Source organism: Sminthopsis crassicaudata, chromosome 4 (assembly GCF_048593235.1).
Source record: "Sminthopsis crassicaudata isolate SCR6 chromosome 4, ASM4859323v1, whole genome shotgun sequence".
In the NCBI taxonomy this organism is placed as follows: Eukaryota; Metazoa; Chordata; class Mammalia; order Dasyuromorphia; family Dasyuridae; genus Sminthopsis; species Sminthopsis crassicaudata.
The window spans coordinates 435,577,132-435,599,089 of NC_133620.1; the positions used below are offsets into that span (position 1 = coordinate 435,577,132).

Below are 21,958 nucleotides of genomic sequence, written 5' to 3' on the forward strand. Positions count from 1 at the left end.
TATCTCTCTCTTTTTCTGTGTATATGTGTGTGTTTTTCTCTCTCTCTCTCTGTCTATCACTCTTTCTCTCTGTGTACCTCCCTCCTCACAGTGTCTTCCCTCTAATGATGACTTTCCCCTCACTTGACCTCAGGCTAGTTAGTCTGCTAAATTCCTCTGTGCATTTAACCTGTCAGTCAATGGTATACCCAGGCCTTATGGTGTAGCCCTCTAATGGATTATTCCAAATTTTTTTCCTTGATAACCTTATTGATTTCCTAACTCCATTTCATATTTGCCACTTCTGATGACTTTTACTGTTTATTTCATCTGTAACCTTTTCTGCTGAATAAACCTATCTTTTGGCAAAGCCAATAGCCATTGTGAATTTGTCATGTGTTTATTTCAAACTAGGAATTGGTGCCCTGACCTTATCAACACACACATACACACACACACACACACACACACACACACACACACACACACACACACACACACATACACACACACACCAGGACACGCTTTTAAGTTTCACTTCCATTACTATAACACTTTTAAAAGTCTAAACAATGAACAAAACAACAAATTAAGGCCTGATTTTTAGCCTTTGCTGAAGTGTAAATGGTCAGGCTGAAAATTCCACACTTAAATAACTCTCCAACCAGTTTGAGCTGGTTTCAATCACAGCCTATCTAAACCAAATGTTATAGGCCACTCCTGTGCCCAAGGAACAACAGTAGCTTTCTATTGCCTTTAAGAAAAAATATAAACCCCTCTGTTTGGCATATAAAGTCCTTCACAATCCATATCCAACCCCTCTTCTTTTTTACTCTCCTTCATTTACTTTAAGTGAGAAACTCCGAGGATCTTTCCCTCCTGGAATGATTCTTTTGTTTTGTCTCAATCTGTATCTAGCCTTTAACTATTGAATGAGTGTTGCCCCAGACAAACAGACCTAGAAAAGACCTTAAAAGGCTAAGGTCTCCCACTGAATCCAGCGTCATCCCCAGTCATTTTAACTTTTGTCTTGCCACTAGATTCAGATGACTCTGGAGAAAAGAGAATCTGATAACTTTACACGTGTGCTTCACTTAAAATCAATTAATTTGCAAGTCAAGAAATCACTCTGTTGACGCCTTTGGAAGGAAGGACCATCACAGTCATATCAACAACAATTTGCTCTAGGTTCCAACCAAACCAGCTTCCCAGAATCCCTCGATTTTGTCAAATCACAGCACAGTTGCCACTTCCTACTGGAGGCCTTCCTTCAAATCCCTAGCTGTTAATGATAAACAACCCTATCCAGGAAACCACTTTGCATTTACTTATATCTTACTTATAAATACTTATCTGTGTACCTGCCATTCAGTAAACTCCAAAAATTCTGGGACTCTTATTTTGAATCCCCAGTGCTTTGCAGAAAGCAGAGATCAATAAACGCTCGTAGAATTAAATTCTCATTCTCTAAACCAGTGACTTCCTAGACTTTACATCTTTTTGATCTTTTCCCCCAAAACACCTCCCTTTGGAGTCCTCATCAGTGCCCCAGAGCTTTTTCTTTGGCAGCTAGTTTTTGGTACTTAGAATGCAAAACAATTAGCACTCTCAAAATCCACATTTACATTTTAATTATTCCTGGCTCATAGGAACATAGGCACAGGAAATTCTAGGGAGACAGATTTTTTTTTCTTCTTTTTAAAAAATTCTTGTAAGAAGTTCAATCCAATATAATTTAATCCAACAAGCATTTATTAAAAGCCTATTATGTGCAAGGAATTTGGGGGGGGGCTTTACATCACTAAACCTTTGGAAAGTTCCTTTGTTGAGTTGCAGTCTTTGAAAGTAGAACGAGACAATAGTAAAGACCTTGGGAGGGGGATTTCCCCTTGTCCCTCCATCAGCCACCACCATCATCATTTTAGCTAACATTAATATAGTAACTATAATGAGTCATTTATAAAGCATTTTATAATGTTATTACATTTGAATCTCACAACAAATGTAGAAGGAAGGTGCTATTGTTGAGGGTGGTAGCCCCTTTGGTATTCTTTGTTTGGTCTCCAACTTCCTTTGGGACTTGGATCTTTGATATAAGATCTGGTCAAACTAGTTTGGGCTATCTGAGCTGGCCAGGGTTTTACAGCCCCCCATTCTAATCTGCTCAGATAGACCAAATGGCATCAGGAAATTCCTTTTGGGAAGAGATTTCTGTCTGTCCCCAAAAGATAACAAGAGAGTCCTTATCTTAATTTACATCACTCTCAGGAACCTCCCTACATCACTGCATAAAAGAGAGAACGGGAATCTTCTCTTTGCAAATGGCCTTGTACCATGCAGCCATTTTGCCCACCGCCTCTCCGGTGTTTCCATTCTAATCAATAAAGACTATGTTTCCACACAGCATTAAGTAGCAAATTCCTTTGCTGCTGAACCCGCCATTGGTTACTTTGGGGAAGGAAGGAGAGAGAGAAAAGGAACAGATCCATCTTTGTTTAGACCACAATTTACCCATCATTTACTCCTCAATTTAATACTCATCGTTTAGTGGCTCGATCTTTCGAGGTAATTTTACTGAGGTAAGCTGGAAATTCTCCCTTTTATAAGCGTGGGCAGATTAAAACCAAAATCCTGGGAAGATAGTGGTTTTAATCTGCGGGGAGCTGAAAGAGCTCTGGGAATCATTTGATCTGGGACGCTAGATGCAAATGGATTCTGTTTTTGGACAGATATTTCCTCTATAAAGGGAAATATTTGTGGGACCTGACAGAGACGTCTGATCAGGTTGCGCTATAAAAGTGGAAATTTTCGGGCTTGTGTAGTGGTAAAAATGGTTCAACTCTTCTCTTCCATCCCTAAAGATTCACCTCTGGGATATCTCTTGAGAAACAGGAAAAATTAGGCCTCAAGGATTTCAAATTAAAAAGTCTTATTCACTTTTGCTATGAAGTATGGCCCCTCGATCAACTTTATCAATGTGGCCTGGCTTGTTAGCGGATCTATTATTTTCTCTACTATTAGGGAATTAGATCTATATTGCAGAAGACACGGTAAATGGTCAGAAGTTATATACGTGCAAGCTTTCTGGGCCCTCTACAGGGATCCCAAATCGCGGTTAACTTGCAGGATGTTTCTGCCTAAATTTACTGAGGTGGAACTGGGGAGAGACACTGATCTCCAGCAGAACTTAATCCCAGAGCTGGACTCCGGGAATACTCTGATGCTTTGCCCTTCTCGGCTGAGAAGCGGAGACCTTTCCTCCTCATCCTGCTCCCTCCCGGCTCCTACTCAGGTTTCCCTGCCCCAGAGCCCCCTACCCCTCCCACGCAGCCAGACTCTACTACAGCTGCGGCCCGGGACTCTGATTTAGCTATCTCTAAGCCTTGCCTCCGAGAGAAATGGCCAGCTCTTTGGGGGAAACGCTTAGAGTGCAAAGGTCCCTCCCTTCTTGGGATTTTTCCCACATAATGGAACTTGTTGGGGGGTTTACAGCCGTTCCTTTTCAGAGCCATCTGTTCTGGGGAGATGTTGTCTCTTCTTATCCCACAATACAGGAGATAAGAATGATTTGGGAGCTAAAGCCAAGGTTTGTGGTTAACAGGACTGGGAGGTACCAGATGGGGGTCCTTGCTATTATTCCCTTCGCAGACTCCGGGGGGAACTCTGAAGAGGGGAGTGGGGACATAGAAGAGGGGAGTGAGAACAGAGAGGAGGGGAAGTGGTGATACAGAGATGAAGGATCATCTTTTAACCCATCCCATTGAAGGAATGGAAAAGGGGAATGCAAAGCAGGTAGATTATGAGAAGCTTATGCAAGCAGCTGATAAGAATCCTATTAGAGAATTTACTAACCTGCACCCCACTTTTCTAGAGGGGATTGCTGTCATTCCATGCATTTTTTTAATCGGTCTTCTCCAGGTATAAGACTAAATTGGTAGAAATTGGCTCTAGAATCCCAAAATTCCAGGACTCAATTATCAGAAGTTGCCTTTGGGGTATAAAGGGATTGGGAGGAGGACGGGAAGGCTCGGAGTAAAGAGCAGACAGCAGGCACAGATTCTGGCTACCGCTATTTTCCATGGGCCCCAAAGTTTGTGCTTCAGATTCCGTCAGCCACTGGGCGAGGAATTGCCCGCAGGCTCTAGCCCTTACCCTGAGTACGAACGGAAGGACACTGGAAGAGCGACGGCCCAGAGAAGGAAAGGACCATGGACTCCAGCCTCGCCCCTCAGGCCTCTCCAGACTTGAGGTGGCGTGCCCCTGGACCAGGCCCACCTTCTTCTTATCAGCAAAGCCAAGCTGTCCGGGGTAGATTTGGACTCATTGGACTCAGCAGGTACGCCAATCTCGTTTTTTCATACGAGAAGCCTCAGTTGTTCTACTCCTCCATTCAGATCCTACTCACCCATCCCCCCCAAGGTACTGGAATTGAAGGAAAAATTGTTTGGAAACCCCGCCCTGCCTTGTCAGCTTGAGGACCTCATGTTTCCAACTATCCCTTCCTATCTTAGCCTATAGATGGGAAGGAAGAGGTGGGGGAGGGAGGAATTTGTCTTTATCTTCAAAGGCAAAGATTCTACCCCCCACCCCCATCCCCTTGCTTTTGCTATGTTAGCTATGGAACCTCTAGGAATTTGATAAAGGAAAACTAGGAGCTCAGTTCTCTCTAATTAAAATCTCCAAATAATACCAAACTCTCTCACATTCTCTGTGAAATCTGGGAGGAAATAGGAGTTTTAAGAACTAGGATTAAGAAATTGGTTAGTTATTTGTGATTTTAAATTTTAACCTGTTGTACTAATGTAAGTAAGTGGAACTTGGCAATTTTAAAGTGACAGGAAAGTTTTTTTCCTTGAAGCAGTCTTTAGAGCCTGCTAGAGTAAAGGCCATAAACCCTTATCTGATAGAAACTCTAGCAGCAGAAAAAAAACCATTTGATTATGGGAAATAAAATTTGGCTATTGTCTTTGCATATTAGATTGTTTATTCTGAGTATGAGATCTTGGAATCTGTTTGAATATTGATGCATTTACCGCTAAAAGAGAGATTTGCTAATTGCAGTTAGGCAAATCCTCAGAAAGGAAAAATTGTTGGGTTTGATTCGGGTTATAAGCTATACAGTGTGAATTTTACAGGTTTTGAAGGAAAAAGATTAAGCAATTAAAGATTTGCAAGGTATTAGAAGGTATGTTACAAGAAGAAAAGTTTTAATGGAAGGATGAAAGGAAAAAAGGTTTTTGAATAGGGGAAGGGTGAGCACAAGGAATACTTTCCTCCCCTCTCTCCCCCCCCCCCCCCCGTGTTTTCTGCCGTTTTTTTTTGTTTTTTTTTGTTTTTTTTTTTTTTTTTTTTCATCTAGTTGCTGCTGTAGCAACAAAAGAGTGATTTAAAAAGACTGGATCAAGTTTAGGTTAATTGATTATTTGTTTCTTGAGACAAAATGGGTTTAATGTTTGTGAAATATAATCATAAATGTGATCCATACTGAAAGTTTAATGGCTATTTTGAGAACTTCTTGAATTCTTGTATGTGGTATTTGGACATTTTGTATAAGTTTAAAACATAGAAGTTTAAAGATTATATTGGGTCATTCTAAGATTATTTAAAAGAGCCTCTAAAGTAATAAGGTTTTTTCTGGGGGTTTTTTGAAAGTGTTTCTGTTAAGGACAATATGCAATTTGGGATATTTTACTATGTATTGAGTTTCAAAAAAGCAAAGTGCTCATTTATGAAACATCTATTTGAATATGACAATTGTTTAAGTTGTGAAATTATTGAGACAAATTCCTTACTGTTATCAATATAAGGTTATGATAAATGTTTGTTTAGAATTTATCAGAAATCTGATCAATGGAATCTATTATTGGGGAAGGGAATGAAAATTTTCTTGAACTTAAAGTTAATTAGTTAATGCTTTTTGGGAGTTTTAAAAGCTTCACCCTCTGGCAGTTAATGGGACAATTGATTGGAAGTTGAGTTTTAACTGCTCATGTTATAGTTATGTTTTTGCATTTTTTCCTCATGTAACTGATTTCTATGATAAAAGCAATGGTCTATAGAATTGGTGATGCAATTATGTCATACCTTGCTATTTTCAGTTGTATTATATGCAATCATTGTATCCTGAATGCTTGGGCAAATAAGCATTTAGTCTGGTAATTTGTCTGCTACTGTTAGAAAACACTAATGTTTTAAAGTTTTCAATCATTTTTTCACATAGGAAGCTGCTGACCAATCTATTTTGGCCTCTTCACATTTTTGCAGCAGTCCTATGGACCAGTCTTTCTATCACAGACTGTTCTAACCTTTATTTGTTAGATTTATGTTTTGTTTTAGATCTTGGGTCAAATTTCAGATATTGACTTGCTTCTGGGACCTAGATCAGCTTTGATTGTCAACACAGCAAACCCATCCCATGGAACAAGAGCCTCCAACCATTTCTCAGCCTGCAGCAGTTTTAGAAGAGACAATGGACTAAACCCTGCTTCTAGGGAACTTTGGGCTGATGTGGAGGACTTTGGGAATGGTTGATGAATGACTTTTAAACCTTGTCTGGGTTATTTATTACTGTGTTAAAATTTGGGTTGGGAGTGGTTAAAACTGTGTAACTCTTGTTATTCTAAGACAGTATGGGAAATTAGCTTTGACTTTCTCAGCATTTTCTCCTACTTCTCTTTAATAGATGGGCCATTAGCATTTTACCAACAGCCCACAGAAGGGATCTGAGATATTTCCCCATTTCCAGTGTCACCATCTCTACCCTGGATGACACCTCACTTTTAATCTGTTCCTGAGATCTGTTTTTTCTAGGCTTCAAGTTTTGTATTCTCATCTGGACTTCAGACTGGGGAAAATTGACGGGACAACTGACTGGGACACCCTCTAGATGCCCTATTGCCATCCCCACACCTCACACCTCACCTCCTGGCATGAACCCCAAATCTCTACGATCCTTGTCAGCTCGAAGTAGTTAAAGAGGAGTTCATCGCCCCTATTCCCACATGCATGTGGAGGTGACTGCTTGAGGGGGGAACAAGACGAGGGGACCCCGCTACTCTGAAGATCTTTGGAGAAAATCTTCCTCAAATAAGAGACCCTGCCTCAAAATTTTTTTCTTAAAAGAATTTAAGAGTTAATTGCTTGAGGGGGGTTATGTTGAGGGTGGTAGCCCCTTTGGTATTCTTTGTTTGATCTCCAACTTCCTTTGGGACTTGGATCTTTGATATAAGATCTGGTCAAACTAGTTTGGGCTATCTGAGATGGCCAGGGTTTTACAGCCCCCATTCTAATCTGCTCAGATAGACCAAATGGCATCAGGAAATTCCTTTTGGGAAGAGACTTCTGTCTGTCCCCAAAAGATAACAAGAGAGTCCTTATCTTAATTTACATCACTCTCAGGAACCTCCCTACATCACTGCATAAAAGAGAGAACGGGAATCTTCTCTTGGCAAATGGCCTTGTACTATGCAGCCATTTTGCCCACCGGCTCTCCGGTGTTCCCATTCTAATCAATAAAGACTATGTTTCCATACAGCATTAAGTAGCAAATTCCTTTGCTGCCGAACCGCCATTGGTTACTTTGGGGAAGGAAGGAGAGAGAGAAAAGGAACAGACCCATCTCTGTTTAGACCACAATTTACCCATCATTTACTACTCATCATTTAATACTCATCACTATGACTATTACCATTTTTACAGATGAGGAAACCGAGGCAAACAGGTTAAATGGCTCCCCCAGAATCACACAACTAATAAGTATCTAAGGCTGGATTTGAACTCAGGAAGATGAGTCTTCTATCTACTTCTCTTTAATGAGCCACTTACCTATAATGTAGCTTTGAATACTGATGAGGTGCCAGAATGGAGGGTATGAAATCCCTAATAGCAATGGGATCTCCTTGGCAGATGGCAGACTTTGCAAAAGAATTTGCAAACCGCAATGACTACAGGCACAAGGTTTGTGGCAAAGAGTGGGTTTATTTGCAGTAAGGAGCCAGCTTGCTAGGAAGACAGACTTTTTAGTAGGCAAGGTCCTGTCAGGACTATAACAGTGAGAAGAAAATATCTTCAACAGTGGACAACATCCTGTTAGGACTTCTGCAAAGATGTCTGGGCATAAAGCCCTAAATATATTGGGGCTGCTTTGGCTGGTGAACCAGGGCCTAATCTCTGGATGAATCTGAAAGACTGGTTTTTCAATTCAATTCAGTTCAAAATTGAATGAGATTATTTATCATGGGAGTTTCCTTTATGGACATCAGGGTGTGTCCCTCCTAGGTGAGAGTTTGAAACCCTGAATCAAGACCACTAGCAGACACTGTATCTAGCAGAGAACAGAAATTATACATTCTATATATAGTCATTGGAGGCAAGGCCAAAAGTCAAGAGGAGGAGAGAAGTAGACTTTGTAAGGCTGATTATCAGAGACGCTGTGTCCAAAGAGCTGTGTGAGGTATTTACAGCTGTGAAGAACTCTATAAAAAAAGAAATCTAGCTTCTGCAGCACTAAAACTTTTGAATTGTTTTTGCCATATTTATTTCTTATATTATTATTCTTCCAACCAATACTGTATTTGCAGGAAAGTCTACCATAAGTTTATGGGAGAAAATTTTGAATGCCATCTGAGAAAATGCTTTTATTCAGAGCTAACTAGTGGCTAACCATTAATGTGAAGCACACTGATGAGGGCTTGTGAGTTATGGTATTTGAAACACAAACACAAAGTTGCCAATAGAACTTAAAATAGCCGGTACCTTTTAGGAAGTCAAACCAACCAAGTTGGAGGATTAGCACCCTCACCTGCTCTTCTTCCTTTCCAAAATGGACACATGTTATTTCTGGGGAAGAGTTAAAGATTCAGAAATATAAATGGATTTTTTCTTTTTTTCAGATTTCCAAAGCACACCCAACAGTCAAATAGGTTTTTTGAGATATTTATGTTCAAGATGCAAAATGGATTGGAAGCAGATCTGGGTGACAATTACTCTCTCAAAGTGTGTAGATATCTATACTGTCACATGCAGAACAGTAGCTGATCTGCATGAGTAAAGGAGTTTCCCCAAGGGGAATTCCCAAAAACTAAAGAAAAATTACAATATATATATATATATATATATATATATATATATATATATATATATATATATATATATATATGAAAAAAAAAAAAGAAGAAGAAAGAAAGAAAAAGGTTGTAGTTCAGAAAGTTCTTTGTAAATGAACCTCCATGCAAACAGGAGTTATCACTTCTCTTTAAGTTCTCCTTTGAAGCTTTTTCTAATTTTGTCAGCAATGTGGCAATTGAGGCACTTCGAGAAACAATTCGTGTTTTTGTTAAGATATGTCAAGTTGTCAATCTATTTTTATTTCATTCAGTACATTACAATGTAACTGTGAGTACATGGTTTTCTTGAGCATATTATACATGGAACTTCTGTGAAGTTCACAGACTCTCTAAGGAAGGTTAAATTTTATATGAACAAGAAAAGATTATATAGGTAGAAACCACAGGATGATCAGAGTTAATTGTTTTGGCTTTAATAGTCTTTGTTTACTTAGCTATTTAGTCTTTCATCTTTTTACAACTGTGATACCTAACCTTCCTTCATCCAGTATTTATCTGAAGAGAGATGATTCAGGAAAGGAAAATAAGAAAGGTGTTAACAATGGTAAAAGTATTAACAAAGAAAGCTTGTGAATGGGCAGACCATTTATAATACATTAGACTTAAACCTTATTTTATGCCACACACACATATACTTTTCCCCTCCCAGCTTAGCTCTATTTTCAATTCGTTGTTTATAGGCTAATAAGTGGTGGTGGTGGTGGTGGTGGTGGTGGTGGTGTTTCCTTTGTCTTTATAATTATTAATTTTCTTCTATGTTTAACATATACATCATATATTATATACATATAATAATATAACATATAATAAGAAATGTTATGGATTATGGTGGGGGAAAAAAGGAAGGAGCTGGATTCTCAGAGGAAAAAGCTGTTACTTGTCCTCCAAGGCATGAAATGATAGCAACACAAAAATTGTGAATGGAAGTGCTCCTCTAAAACTTGTAAGCCAAAGAAGAACATTTCAGAAGGTTCTCGCCAGTGTGGGTGGGTCACTATAGACAGTGTGGATTTCTTTAAACAGATCAATATACTTTATAGGACCATCATGGACTTCTGTACTAAGGAGACCTGCCTCATGACATCAGCTGGCCCAAAATATTAATATCATTGGGCAGATGGAACCTGCATGATGAGATCGAGAAAAGCAACTGGCACTAAATGTTGGAGTTTGACAATAAATGTTGGGGTTTGGTCAAATGACTAATCACAATGGCCATTTTCTTTGACAAAAGAGACAATTATTTATGAGAAGAGGTTACGGACAAAACAAAGAGATATAATAGACACAAGAAATGATAAATATGGAACAGATTTGGGAGATCATATATAATAATTCCAATTAACAATGGAAAAGACAACTATTTCCCCAGTAGAATTTGCAATTAACCAAGAAAAAGAAATTACTTTATGCGTTGGGAATTTGCCATTGATTGGCAGGCTAAATCCATTGAGGAGTTTAATACCCTAAAAGAGTTAGTCAGCTATATGGAGGAAAAACACCATGAGGCATGGGGGAAGAGATGGGAAGAAAGACCTCATAAGGGAGAACACTGTGATGTACTAACCCAAAAGAATTCAGCAAAAATGACATGAGCCATGGGCAAATTTTTAGGAAAATTTAACCTCAGAAGTTTGACATAACTTGGCTTTCTGATTAAATACAGTGAGGGGTTACCCAAGACCTCCACAAGGGATGGAACTGTAAAGTTGAGCGGATCCCCATCAGTGTCCTTCCCTGCTTGCCTCAGGGAGTAATCTTCTCAGTACTCAGGGTTTCTCTGCCAAACTAGCAACCCATCACCACATCAAAGATAAAGAAGCCTATTAAGAATATGTTTAATATATTTAATCTATATCAGATTGCTTGCTGTATCAGGGAGGAGAGAGACAAGGGTAGGAGGGAGAAAAATGTAGAATATTAAGTCTCACAAAAATGAATGTTGAAAATTATGTTTACATGTATTTGGAAAAATAAAATATTTTTTAAAAAAGAAAGGGGGAGAATGCAGTCTTCAGACTACAAATTTAATGTTCTTTTCACTTCAACATTTATAAATAAGCTTATGACTATATTTAAAATAAAAACCAAAATCTCTCCATTTTCCAGCTAGAAAAAAAAGAGTGTGATTGAATAAAGGGACCGCAATTTCTTTTTCATGGACATACAAGTATAGGTTAGGTTGTAATTCCAATATAAATGTAGGTCAACACTACTTTGCATAGTTTATTATGACTGAAGGTTAATTAAATCAAAGAGGTTTGTAAAATGTGATGTGTATGTGTATAAACTCTATGAGTACTTTTTAAGAATAGGTGTATGTCCTGACTTTTATTTTTTTAATACTGATTTGAATTAGAAATTACATTATATATGCATATACTTTACTGTTCAAAATAAAGGATTTTATATTAAAAAAAGAAGTCTGTTAAGTGTTCTACATCAAAATATATTGATTACTGATGGACCAGTTGGACAATGAGACATTTTTTCATCCAAAATAGGGGTCCCCTTCCCAAAGAACTTCATGAAAGTGGCAAAAATTATGCCCATGCATCTGTTCAAGGTTTATGCACATTATTACCACCAACATTTTGACTCAGTGATCCAGCTTGCAGGAAGCTCTTCTTAACACATCCTTCAAGTACTTATTTTTTGTAGAGTTCAATTTAATTGTCAGAAGAGAACTTGTCACACTCCAAGAACTAACAGAGACACAGAACAGCCACACACCAAGAGGCACAGACACAGAGAGAGACAGAGAAGAAAAAAAATTTCTAAATAGAAGATCTCCAGCTCAAAAACAGTTGGAGGCTTTATTTAACCAAAAATTCAGTGTCAGGCAACATAGGGGAAAAGTGGCTACCTAAAAAGCTCCTACAATCAGGCTGTATTAATTATAATAATACATAATAATAGCTAACATTGCTGTAGCATTTAGTGCCAAACACTGTGCTAAATATTCATCTTAACATTTTACAGATGAGGAAACTGAGGTAAACAGTATTGTTAAGTGACTGCTTAGCCAGGGTCACACAACTAGTAAAATATCTATACTCAGATTTGAAATCAGATCTTCCTGATTCAAATTTGAGTATTCTTTCCTCTGCTACCTACCTATCCAGTATTCAGATTAAAACAGGAAATGATCTCATTTTATGTTAAACTGGTCAAATCACACTGGGAGTATTGTGTCCTGGACTATGTACTACAATTTAACCAAGACCAAAGTTAACGTATTAGAGACCAACTAGTATGATGATGGCTCTAGAAGACATTCTTGTGTTTTTTTTTTTTCCACGTGGGAAGAATATTTTTTAAAAGTTAAACAAGTACAATTCTTCTACATTTATTATGCACAAGAAAATCAAATCAAAAAGGAAAATAAAAGCAAGCAAACAACAAAAAAGATGAAAATGCCAATCTTTGATCCACATTTTACAGTCCTTTCTCTAGTTGCAGATGGCTCTCCAATATAAGTCTATTGGAACTGGCCTGAATTATCTCATTGTTGAGAAGAGCCATGTCCATCAGAACTGATATCCTTGCTGTTGCTGTGTACAATGTTTTCTTGGTTCTGCTCACTTCACTCAGCATCAGTTCAAGTAAGTCTCTCCAGGTCTTTCTGAAATCATCCCGCTGATTGTTTCTAGAAGCCATTCTTGATGAAAGATAATTTGAATGGCATGAGAATATTCAGACTGGAGAAAAGATTTCTGGGGGGAAGAAAGGAGGCAGGGGAGACATATAATAATTGTCTTTATCCACCTAAAGTGTTGAAGAGGATAATTCCAGAAGGCAAAACTAGTACTAATTAATGAAGGAAAACTATAGGGAGGCCTATTTTGCTTTACCCACAGAACTTCACAGCAAAACTAAGGAAAGGGATTTATAAAGGGGTGGAGCCGAGATGGTGGAGAGAAGCCAGAAAGTTGCCTGAGCTCTACCCAGTTTCCCTTGGAAAAAATGTTCTAAAAGAATTCTAGAGTCACAGAATCCACAAAAAGACAGGGTGAAACAATTTTCTGCCCAGGACAACTTAGAAGGACTTCAGGAAAGGTCTGTCTCACTTGGGCAAAAAGGGAGTACAGCCCAGCACTGGTGGTGTCTGGGCAAGATAATGGAAAGGTTTTAGTCACAGTACAGATCAGCAACCAAGATCTCCCACAAACCCGGCTCAGCAGTTCAGTAGCACAGAAGCCCAGCCATAGGCCTCTAACCCCAACTGGGCAGGAAACTGCCAGCCCCAGAAACCAGGGCACAATACGTATTACTAGACCTTAGTGCGGTGGGCAAACTGTAGCATCAGAGGCCCCAAAACAGAAAGGCAGTGACTGGGCTACTAATCCCCAGTGCAAGAAGCTTGGAAAGTGCTCCAAGGAGCACTCAGGAGCAGAGCTCAATTTTTAAAATGAAGAAATAATAGATAAAAAGCCACCATGATAACTGGGAAGATAAACTCAGAAAACAAAGTCAAAATGCCTACATATGAAGTCTCAAAGGGGAATGTGAATTGGTCTGATTTCCAAAAAGTCCTCTTAGCTCAAAAAATATTTTGAAAATCAAGTAAGAGAGGTAGAAGAAAAATTGAGAAAAGAAATGAGTTATAACCAGAGAATTATGGGGGAAAGAGTCTGAAACACAAAAATTGACTGAAGAAAACAGTTTCTTAAAAAATAGAATTGATCAAATTGAGGGAAAAAAATTCTTCAGAAGGGAAGAAAACAATGCCTTTAAATACAGAATTGCCAAATGGAAATGGCAGTACAAAAGCTAACTGAAGAAAATAATTCCTTAACCCAGAAGCAAGAGATTAAGATAGAATTTAAAATAACAGCAGACAATATAAAATATTTGGGAGTCTATTTGCCAAGACAATCCAACACCACAACTGCATAACCATTTCTACCCCCAAAAAATCAGATCTAAATAACTAGAAAAATAGCAATTGTTCATGTGTAAGCCAAGCTAATACAATAAAAATGACAATTTTACCTAAATTAATTTATTTATTCAGTACTATACAATCAAACTACCAAAAAGATATTTTATAGAGCAAGAAAAGAACAAAATTCATCCAGAAGAATAAAAGATCAAGAATATCAAGGAAATTTTGTCCTGATTCTTCTTGCACAACAATGACTAAAATGGAAATTTTAAACACGATTATATTTGTGTAACCTATATCAGATTGCTTGCTGTCTTGGGGAGGGAGGAAGAAAAGGAGAAAGGGAGAAAAATTTGGAACTCAAAATCTTACAAAAATGAATGTTGAAATTTATCTTTACATGTTATTGGTGGGGGAAAAAAAACTATTGTGCAAAAAAAAAAAGATATCAAGGGAATTACTGAAAAAAATGCAAAGAAAGGTGTCTCTTCATATCAGATTTAAAATTATATCATAAAGCATATCAAAACTATTTGGTGCTAGCTAAGATATAAGTGAAATAGTTCAGGTATATAAGACAAAGTAGATAATGACTGAGGTAATTTACTGTTTGATAAACCAAGGACTCCCCTCTACAGGAATAAAAACTCACTATTTGAGAAAAACTGCTGGGAAAACTGGAAAAAATATGACAGAGACTAAGCATTGACCAACGTCTTGAACACCCTGTAACAAGAAACAGTCAAAATGGGTATATGATTATAGGCATAAAGCATTATACCACCAACAAATTAGGACAGCAAGGAATAGTTTAGCTGTCAGATATATGGAGAAAAGAATTTATGACCAAATAAGGGGTAGAGAACATTGTGCAATGCAAAATGGATAATTTTGATTACATTAAATTAAAAAGATTTTGCACAAACAAAACCAATGCAACCAAGATTAGAAGGAAAGCAGAAAAATGGGAAACAATTTTTAGGGAAAAATAAAGGATTTACAGTGAAAGGGGTTGGAGGAAAGGACTTCTAGTGATAGGGGGAAAAGTTTCTCCACACTACCATGTTCATCATTTTGTTTTCATCTTCCTATTTTGTTGCTGCTCTTCTGCCTTTTTCTGCCTTACCTCTAGAGTCAACACTCCAGTGCCCACCATGGAGACTTGTACTCCTCATTTTTAAGAGTTCACTATTATAAATCTCCAGGCACTCTAGGCTGCACTCCTCCCACCCCCTGTCCATGCTGTTGCCTCTTCTGCCTCCTACCCCCACTCAGAACCCCCACTGGGTCCTCAGTACAATCTCATGAGTCATCAGAAAGAAGAACTGAATTGCAAGGGAAACCACACCCAAAGAGCCTTCAAGTAACAAATTAGAAAGGCCCTGAAGATGCTGGCCAAAGTCAGCATATCAAATTTTATCATTTTAGCCCTACTATTAGAAGTTATATTTATTGCTGGGAATTTCCCTTCCTTCTTCAGTTTTCAATTCACAAGACTTGAGCTGGCTTATGGCCATCTGTAAATGGCAACTGTGGTTGTGGACTGGATTTCCAGCAGAGGCAACCACTTAGATATCATAGCAAAAGGGACTGGCTATTTAGTGTCAAGTCAAGCATTTATCAAGCACCTACTATATAAAGTTACATACTCTGCTGAATAATGAGGGTTGGAAATTGGGTATAAAAGAGTCCTAACTCACACTTGAATGCAGGGGGAAATATGCAAACAACTATTTTTTCATGGCTTAGTGATTTACCCAAGTTCATACTATTAGTAAGTGTCTGAATTCAGGACTTCCTGTCTCAGAGAATAAGACATAGAATGAACCAGAGATCTTAGAGGGAAGGCACAGGATTAATATCTATGTCTTGATAGAGATCTGCCATTTTTTAATCTACTAAAACCAACCCAGGTGGTGCAATGAATGGAGTACTGGAGACAGGAAGACTTTAATTCAAATCTAGATTCAGATACTGGGCAGAAACCTTTATTTTCCTCAATTTCCTCAAATTTAAATAGAGATAATAATAATAATAACTATCTCAAAGGTTATAAGGATCAAATGAAATCATATTTACAAAAAAAAAATCCAGGTATACTATTCACATGCACCTCTTTTTAAATTATATCCCCAGTGTCTTAAACATAAGAAAAAAATAATTCTAAAATGGAACTGGCTCTTGGAAATCCTCAAGTTCAATTCTCCTGCTTTACAAATAAGGAAAGGGGCTTTAAAGATTTATCCAATTATTTCAGAAAGGCCTGGAGAGGCTTACATGAACTGATGCTGAGTGAAATGAGCAGGACCAGGAGATCATTATATACTTCAACAACAATACTGTATGATGATCAGTTCTGATGAACGTGGCCATTTTCAACAATGAGATGAATCAAATCAGTTCCAATAGAGCAATAATGAACTGAACCAGCTACACCCAGCAAAAGAACTCTGGGAGATGACTATGAACCACTACATAGAATTCCCAATCTCTCTATTTTTGTCCGCCTGCATTTTAGATTTCCTTCACAGGCTAATTGTACACTATTTCATAGTCTGATTCTTTTTGTACAGCAAAACAACTGTTTGGACATGTGCACATATATTGTATTTAATTTATACTTTAACATATTTAACATGTATTGGTCAACTGGCCATGGTGGTAGGCGGGGAGGAGGGGAAAGGTTTGGCAATTGTCAATGTTGTAAAATTACCCATGCATATGTCTGGTAAATAAAAACTATTTAAAAAAATAAATAAATAAACAATAATAAGATTAAAAAAAAAAGATTTATCCAAGGCCACATATAGAATAGAGGTCATATTTGAACCCAGACTCCACTGTACCACACCACCCTTCAATAAAAATATATTGTATTAATTGATATCCCTCCACTTCCAGACCCATTATAAACACCTTCAGGGCAAGATTTGGGTTAGTTCATTTTTGTCATTTTTAAAAAATCATCTATATTTTCAAATATTTCCCTCATCTACCTTCTTGATAAACTAAGTGCTCAGTAAATAAAGAACCAGGTCTGTACTCAGAAAGTCCTGAGTTCAAATCTGACATCAGACATTTACTAACTGTGATCTTGGGCAAGTCATTGAACTGTTTGCCTCAGTTTCCTCATCTGTAAAATGAGCTAGAGAAAGAAATGGCAAATCACTCCAATAACTGCCAAGAAAATCCCAAATGGAGTCACAAAGAGTTGGATGTGACTGAAATGACTGAACCTTTTTAAAGAACAGGTTTCTACTTATAGAATCATTTCTTATCATATAGAATTTTTAAAAATGTGGCTGGAGAGGAAAGTCAACAAAACTCACTAACATTTGGAGGAATCTAAGAGTACATGCAATATTCTATATCCAGAGTCCCCCCATCTCTGCAAAGCAGAGAAAAGGGGCACATTTTCCCCTCTTTTCTCTGGGACCTAGCAAAGCCATTACAATTACACTACATTGAGGACTTTCCATGTCTCAAATGGGATCTTTTCATTTACAGGGTTATAATTATGGTGCATATTATTTTATTGATTCCATAGTAAATGTCCTCTAGTTAGTCAACTAGGATTTTTTAAGTAATCACTGCCCTGAGAGTTTACCAGTTAAAGCAGCTAGGTGTTGAAGTATATAGAGGCTGGGCCTGAAGTCCAGAAAACCTAATTCAAATCTAGCCTTTACACACTGTGTGAATGAGCAAGTCATTTAACCTCTGACTGGCTCAGTTTCCTCAACTGTAAAATGGGCTAATAAGGACACCTATCTACTTTGCTAGTTGTGAGAATCAAGGGAGATACTTATGAAGCACTTAGTAACAGTCCCTGGTTCATAGTAGGTGTTTCATTAATATTTATTACCATCTCCCCTTCCTCAACCTGCCAGACACTAGTACAGATCTGTGAGAGCTGGTAATAGTACACAGGAAGCACTAAATAAATGTTTCATAGTTTGAATTGAATTGGTAGGGAAATGGCTTCATCAGAGTGTAAAGGCAGGCCGTGATAGAGATTATTATGAATTCCTTCTACAACTTGCAAAAAACAAAATGTAGCACACAATTATCAGGACAGCACAGCCCAGGCTGCCTGCCATATCCACATGTCACAGTTCTTTCTCTACTTTCCCCTGGATCTCAGTTTCAGCTTAGAACTTTTTTCAGGGAGGAAGGTTTGGGTTCTCAATTAATGTGACCCTAGAAACAGCAGAGGGATGACTTAAAAAGGCAAAAAACAAAAAAGGGAAAAGGAAACAGGAAGTATGAACCAAGGGCTGGGGACAAGTTTCTATGAGTTTATTAAAATTTTTTTCCTGAACAGCTGTTTCTGAGCATGATTCCAAAATACAAATGCCCAGTAACTTTTTGTTCTCTGGAAATCATTTTGAAGGACAACATTCATTTAGAAGAGATTCCTAACCAGAGATCCTGAACTTTAAATATATTTTGATAACTTTAGAAAGTATAGTTAGTTTCCTTTGTAATGTATATTTTATTCATTTAAAATCATTATTCTAGTAAAGAATATTGGGGCAGCTAGGTGGCTCGGTGGATACAAGGCCAGATCTGGAGTCAGAAAGAGCCATCTTCCTGAGTTCAAATCCAATACCAGACCCTAAAAAGTTACTTAAGGAAATGGTCAGACCATTCCAGTATCTCTACCAGCTAAATCCCAATTGGAATCAGGAAGAATTAGACATGACTGAACAACAATGGATGTTTTGCAAAACAATTTAATAAACACTTACTGTTTTACTGTTCAAAAAAGCAGATCACCATAATAAAATTTACCAAAAAGAAAAACAGAGTTATAAGACAGATATCCCTGAACCAGTTTCTCAAAAAAACAAAATGATCAGGAGAACCTGGTGCTTCACTAATCTACTTAAAATGTTCATCAAAATCTCTCTCATTAGAGTATCTTTTCCAGGAAAATGCCATATTCCAGGTGGCTCTCAAATAAGGCACCTCACACTCATGATATAGCTGGAGACATTCAAAAAGTGGGTCCAGTAATAGTAACTAGTAAGATTAAGAGCTAGTGGACAGATAACGGAACAGGAAGGGAATGCTTTGATGAATACTCCAATGCTCCACATGTATTTTCCTGTTCAGTACTTACTATCAACAACTTAGATAAAGATAAGCCAAAGTGTGTGATTAGCAAATGTTTGTTGGTTGACTGGTTGCTAAGACATTTGCAGAGGACCCTGAGGTGTGAGGTGTGTAAGATATACTGGATAAGAGTCAAAATTCATTAGATTTACAGCAAGAAGAGACCTTAAAAAGGTTATCAAGTTAAACTCCTTCATTCTACAGATGGAAAACTGTGGAACAAAGAGACTTAATGATTTGCACAAAATCACACAACTATTAAGTGTCCAGGGGCAACACTGAAACCTAAACGTTCAAGTGGAGCGTCCTATTCGTTAGTTATCCTGCCTTATTTCAGTAGGTGAACGAGATGAAATTTAATAGAAAGAAATAAAAGTAGCTGCATTTTAATGAATTTTAAAAGGGTCTATAAAACATGAGAAACATCTGGTTTAAGAAAAGTTCATTTGAAAGGGAACTGAGAATTTTAAAAGATCACAAACGGTGGTACAATAGGTAGAGCAATTGGCCCTTGAATCAGGATAACCCCAGTTTAAATATGATCTCAAAAACTTACTAGCTGTAAGGCCCTGAACAAGTGATTTAACCACATTGGCTAGAAAGAAAGAAGGAAAAAAAAGTCATAAACTCAGGAGGAATATGTTGAAGCTGCTTTTTAAAAAAGTCACAAATTCAGTGGGAGCAATGGTGAAGCTGCTTTTTTAAAAAGTCACAAATTCAGTAAGAGCATGATAAAGCTGGTTTAAAAAAAGTCACAGACTCAGTGTAAACATAGTGAAGTTGCTTAAAAAAAAAAAAAAGCCACAAATTTAATAAGAGCATGATGAAGCTTCTTTAAAAAAAAAAATAAAGTCACCAACTCAGTGGAAATATGATGAAGTTGCTTTTTTTTTAAGTCACAAGTTCAGTGGGAGCAATGGTGAAATGGTTTTTTAAAAAGTCACAAATTCAGTAAGAGCATAATGAAGATGCTTCTTTTTTAAAAAAAAAAAAAGTCAAATTCAGTGGAAATATGATGAAGCTTTTTTTTTTTTTTTTTTTTTTTTGGGTTTTTGTTTTTGTTTTTAAGCCACAAATTCAGTGGGAGCAATGGTGAAGCTGCTTTAAAAAAAAAAAAAAAAAAAGACCCTAAATCTTGGACCAGATTAATAGATATGTGTTGTTCTGATGTCAACAATCATCCTATTGTACTGAGGATCAGTCAATCCACATCTGGAAAACTGTTTTCTATTTTGGTGTAATTGTGGTCTATTTTGATGCCACATTTAAAAAGTACTAAGTCTATGCCAGAAAGTGAAAATTAGAACAATGATGAAACCCTATTTCAAGAGCCGGCGCCCCCGCGTATACACACACACAAATGATGGAAAAAGTAAGCATATTTCACTTGATAAAGACAATGGGTAAGAGGTCTATCTTTAAATATTAAAAGAGCCAGAAATAGAAAAAGGAGTTCCAAAGAATACAATTAGGGTTTTGGGGGCTTCTGGGAAGAAAATGCTAAATAAATATAAGGAACTTTCTAAGTTTCAGAAATTTATTTTGAGCTGTTTTTTTGTTTGTTTCCCCACCTCAGGGTAACTAGGTGGTGAAGAGAATAGAGACCAGCCAATAGATAAAGCACCAGGCCTTGAGTCAGGAAAATCCCAGTTCAATTGGGACCTCACATGGGAACCTGGGCAAGTCAGTTAATCCTGATTCTCATCTGTTAAATGGGCTTAATAAAAACACTTAACTCCCAGGGTTATTGGGAGAATCAAATCAGAAACAACCGGCACTGTGCCTATGACAAAAAGCTAATTTCTTTTCCCCTCATGACTTGTGGGGAGCCATAGAAGACTCTCCAGCTCCAGAGTGACTTGGTTTAGGAACATCTCTGGGATGGATGAATTGGAAAGTGGAAAAACTGAAGGGAACTGACTATTGCAATGTCATAAGCATCTAAGAGGCAAACTGTGAGTACCCCAACTCAAAGGGAAACCACAGTTACTGGGGAAAGGAGGAAGTTAAGCCCCTCTAAGATATTCTAATGGTTTGCAAGTCATTTTGTCTTTGGTTTTCTTCCCACTCCCTTACCCCCCCGCCCCTAGACAGCAAGTATAGATTAAACAGGTAATTTCATTTCTCAAGAGGCTGTGAACAGGGACCGAAGTGAAAGATTGCTTAAAACTTTCTGAAAACGCTGCCCAGTTTTGAAAGGAAGGGTAATTGAAGTTGGGGGTGGGGAGAACGGAGAGAAGAAGATGAAGGAGGAAGAAGCAGGTGGAATAAAATAAAACTTGATCAAGTTCAAGGGAGCAGAAACTGCTCTCCGAGCTTTCGTTACTTCAGAAAAAATAAAAAGTTCTGATTGTGGAGATGGGAGAAGGAGGAGAGATTCTGTGGACGGGGAGGCCAGAATGGCAGGAAGAATGAGGAAATAGCCGTATGGGAGGGAGCGAGCGAGAGACTCTGAGAGCAAATCTCTGGCATTTTTCTTAGGTTCTACCCAAATTGTTCGGGATCCTGGCCAACAGCCGGAGTTCGCTCTCCGCGCCTCTCCTGGTTTCCCCGGAGTTCCCGTACCCGCCACCCTCAGCGTCTGTTCATCGCGGAGGAGCACCCCTACTCCCGAGAGCTGTCCGCGGGGTCCCCAGAGGGTGGGTGGATGGGCGTAGTCTCACTTTCTCGAGGCCGCGGCCGCCCGGAAAGTCAGGCCAGAGCTCCCACTTACCGAAATACCAGGTCAGGACACTCGCCAGTAGGATCCCTGCCCCCCAAAAATCCGTCGCCATAGAGTCGCGGATCTAGAGCCAGAAGAAGTGGAGCTGGGCGCTCTCCGAGGCAGCCGGGGCTTCTGAAAGAGGCGAGA

General features: G+C 38.2%; 1 protein-coding gene and 1 long non-coding RNA gene across 2 annotated transcripts in view; one reads left to right on the forward strand and one right to left on the reverse strand.

Moving 5' to 3' along the window:
- The window catches only part of CD58 (CD58 molecule), a 79,424-nt gene that overhangs the window by 56,985 nt on the left and 481 nt on the right, over window positions 1-21,958 (reverse strand). The window contains exon 2 of the mRNA XM_074263177.1: window positions 21,821-21,943. Within this exon, the coding sequence (XP_074119278.1) occupies window positions 21,821-21,881 (61 nt within the window). The 5' untranslated portion in view covers window positions 21,882-21,943. The remainder of the gene's footprint in view (window positions 1-21,820; window positions 21,944-21,958) is intronic.
- Window positions 7,863-10,267, forward strand: LOC141539846 (uncharacterized). The gene is made up of 2 exons (XR_012481396.1): window positions 7,863-7,935; window positions 10,145-10,267. It is a non-coding gene; the product is annotated as an uncharacterized LOC141539846 (long non-coding RNA).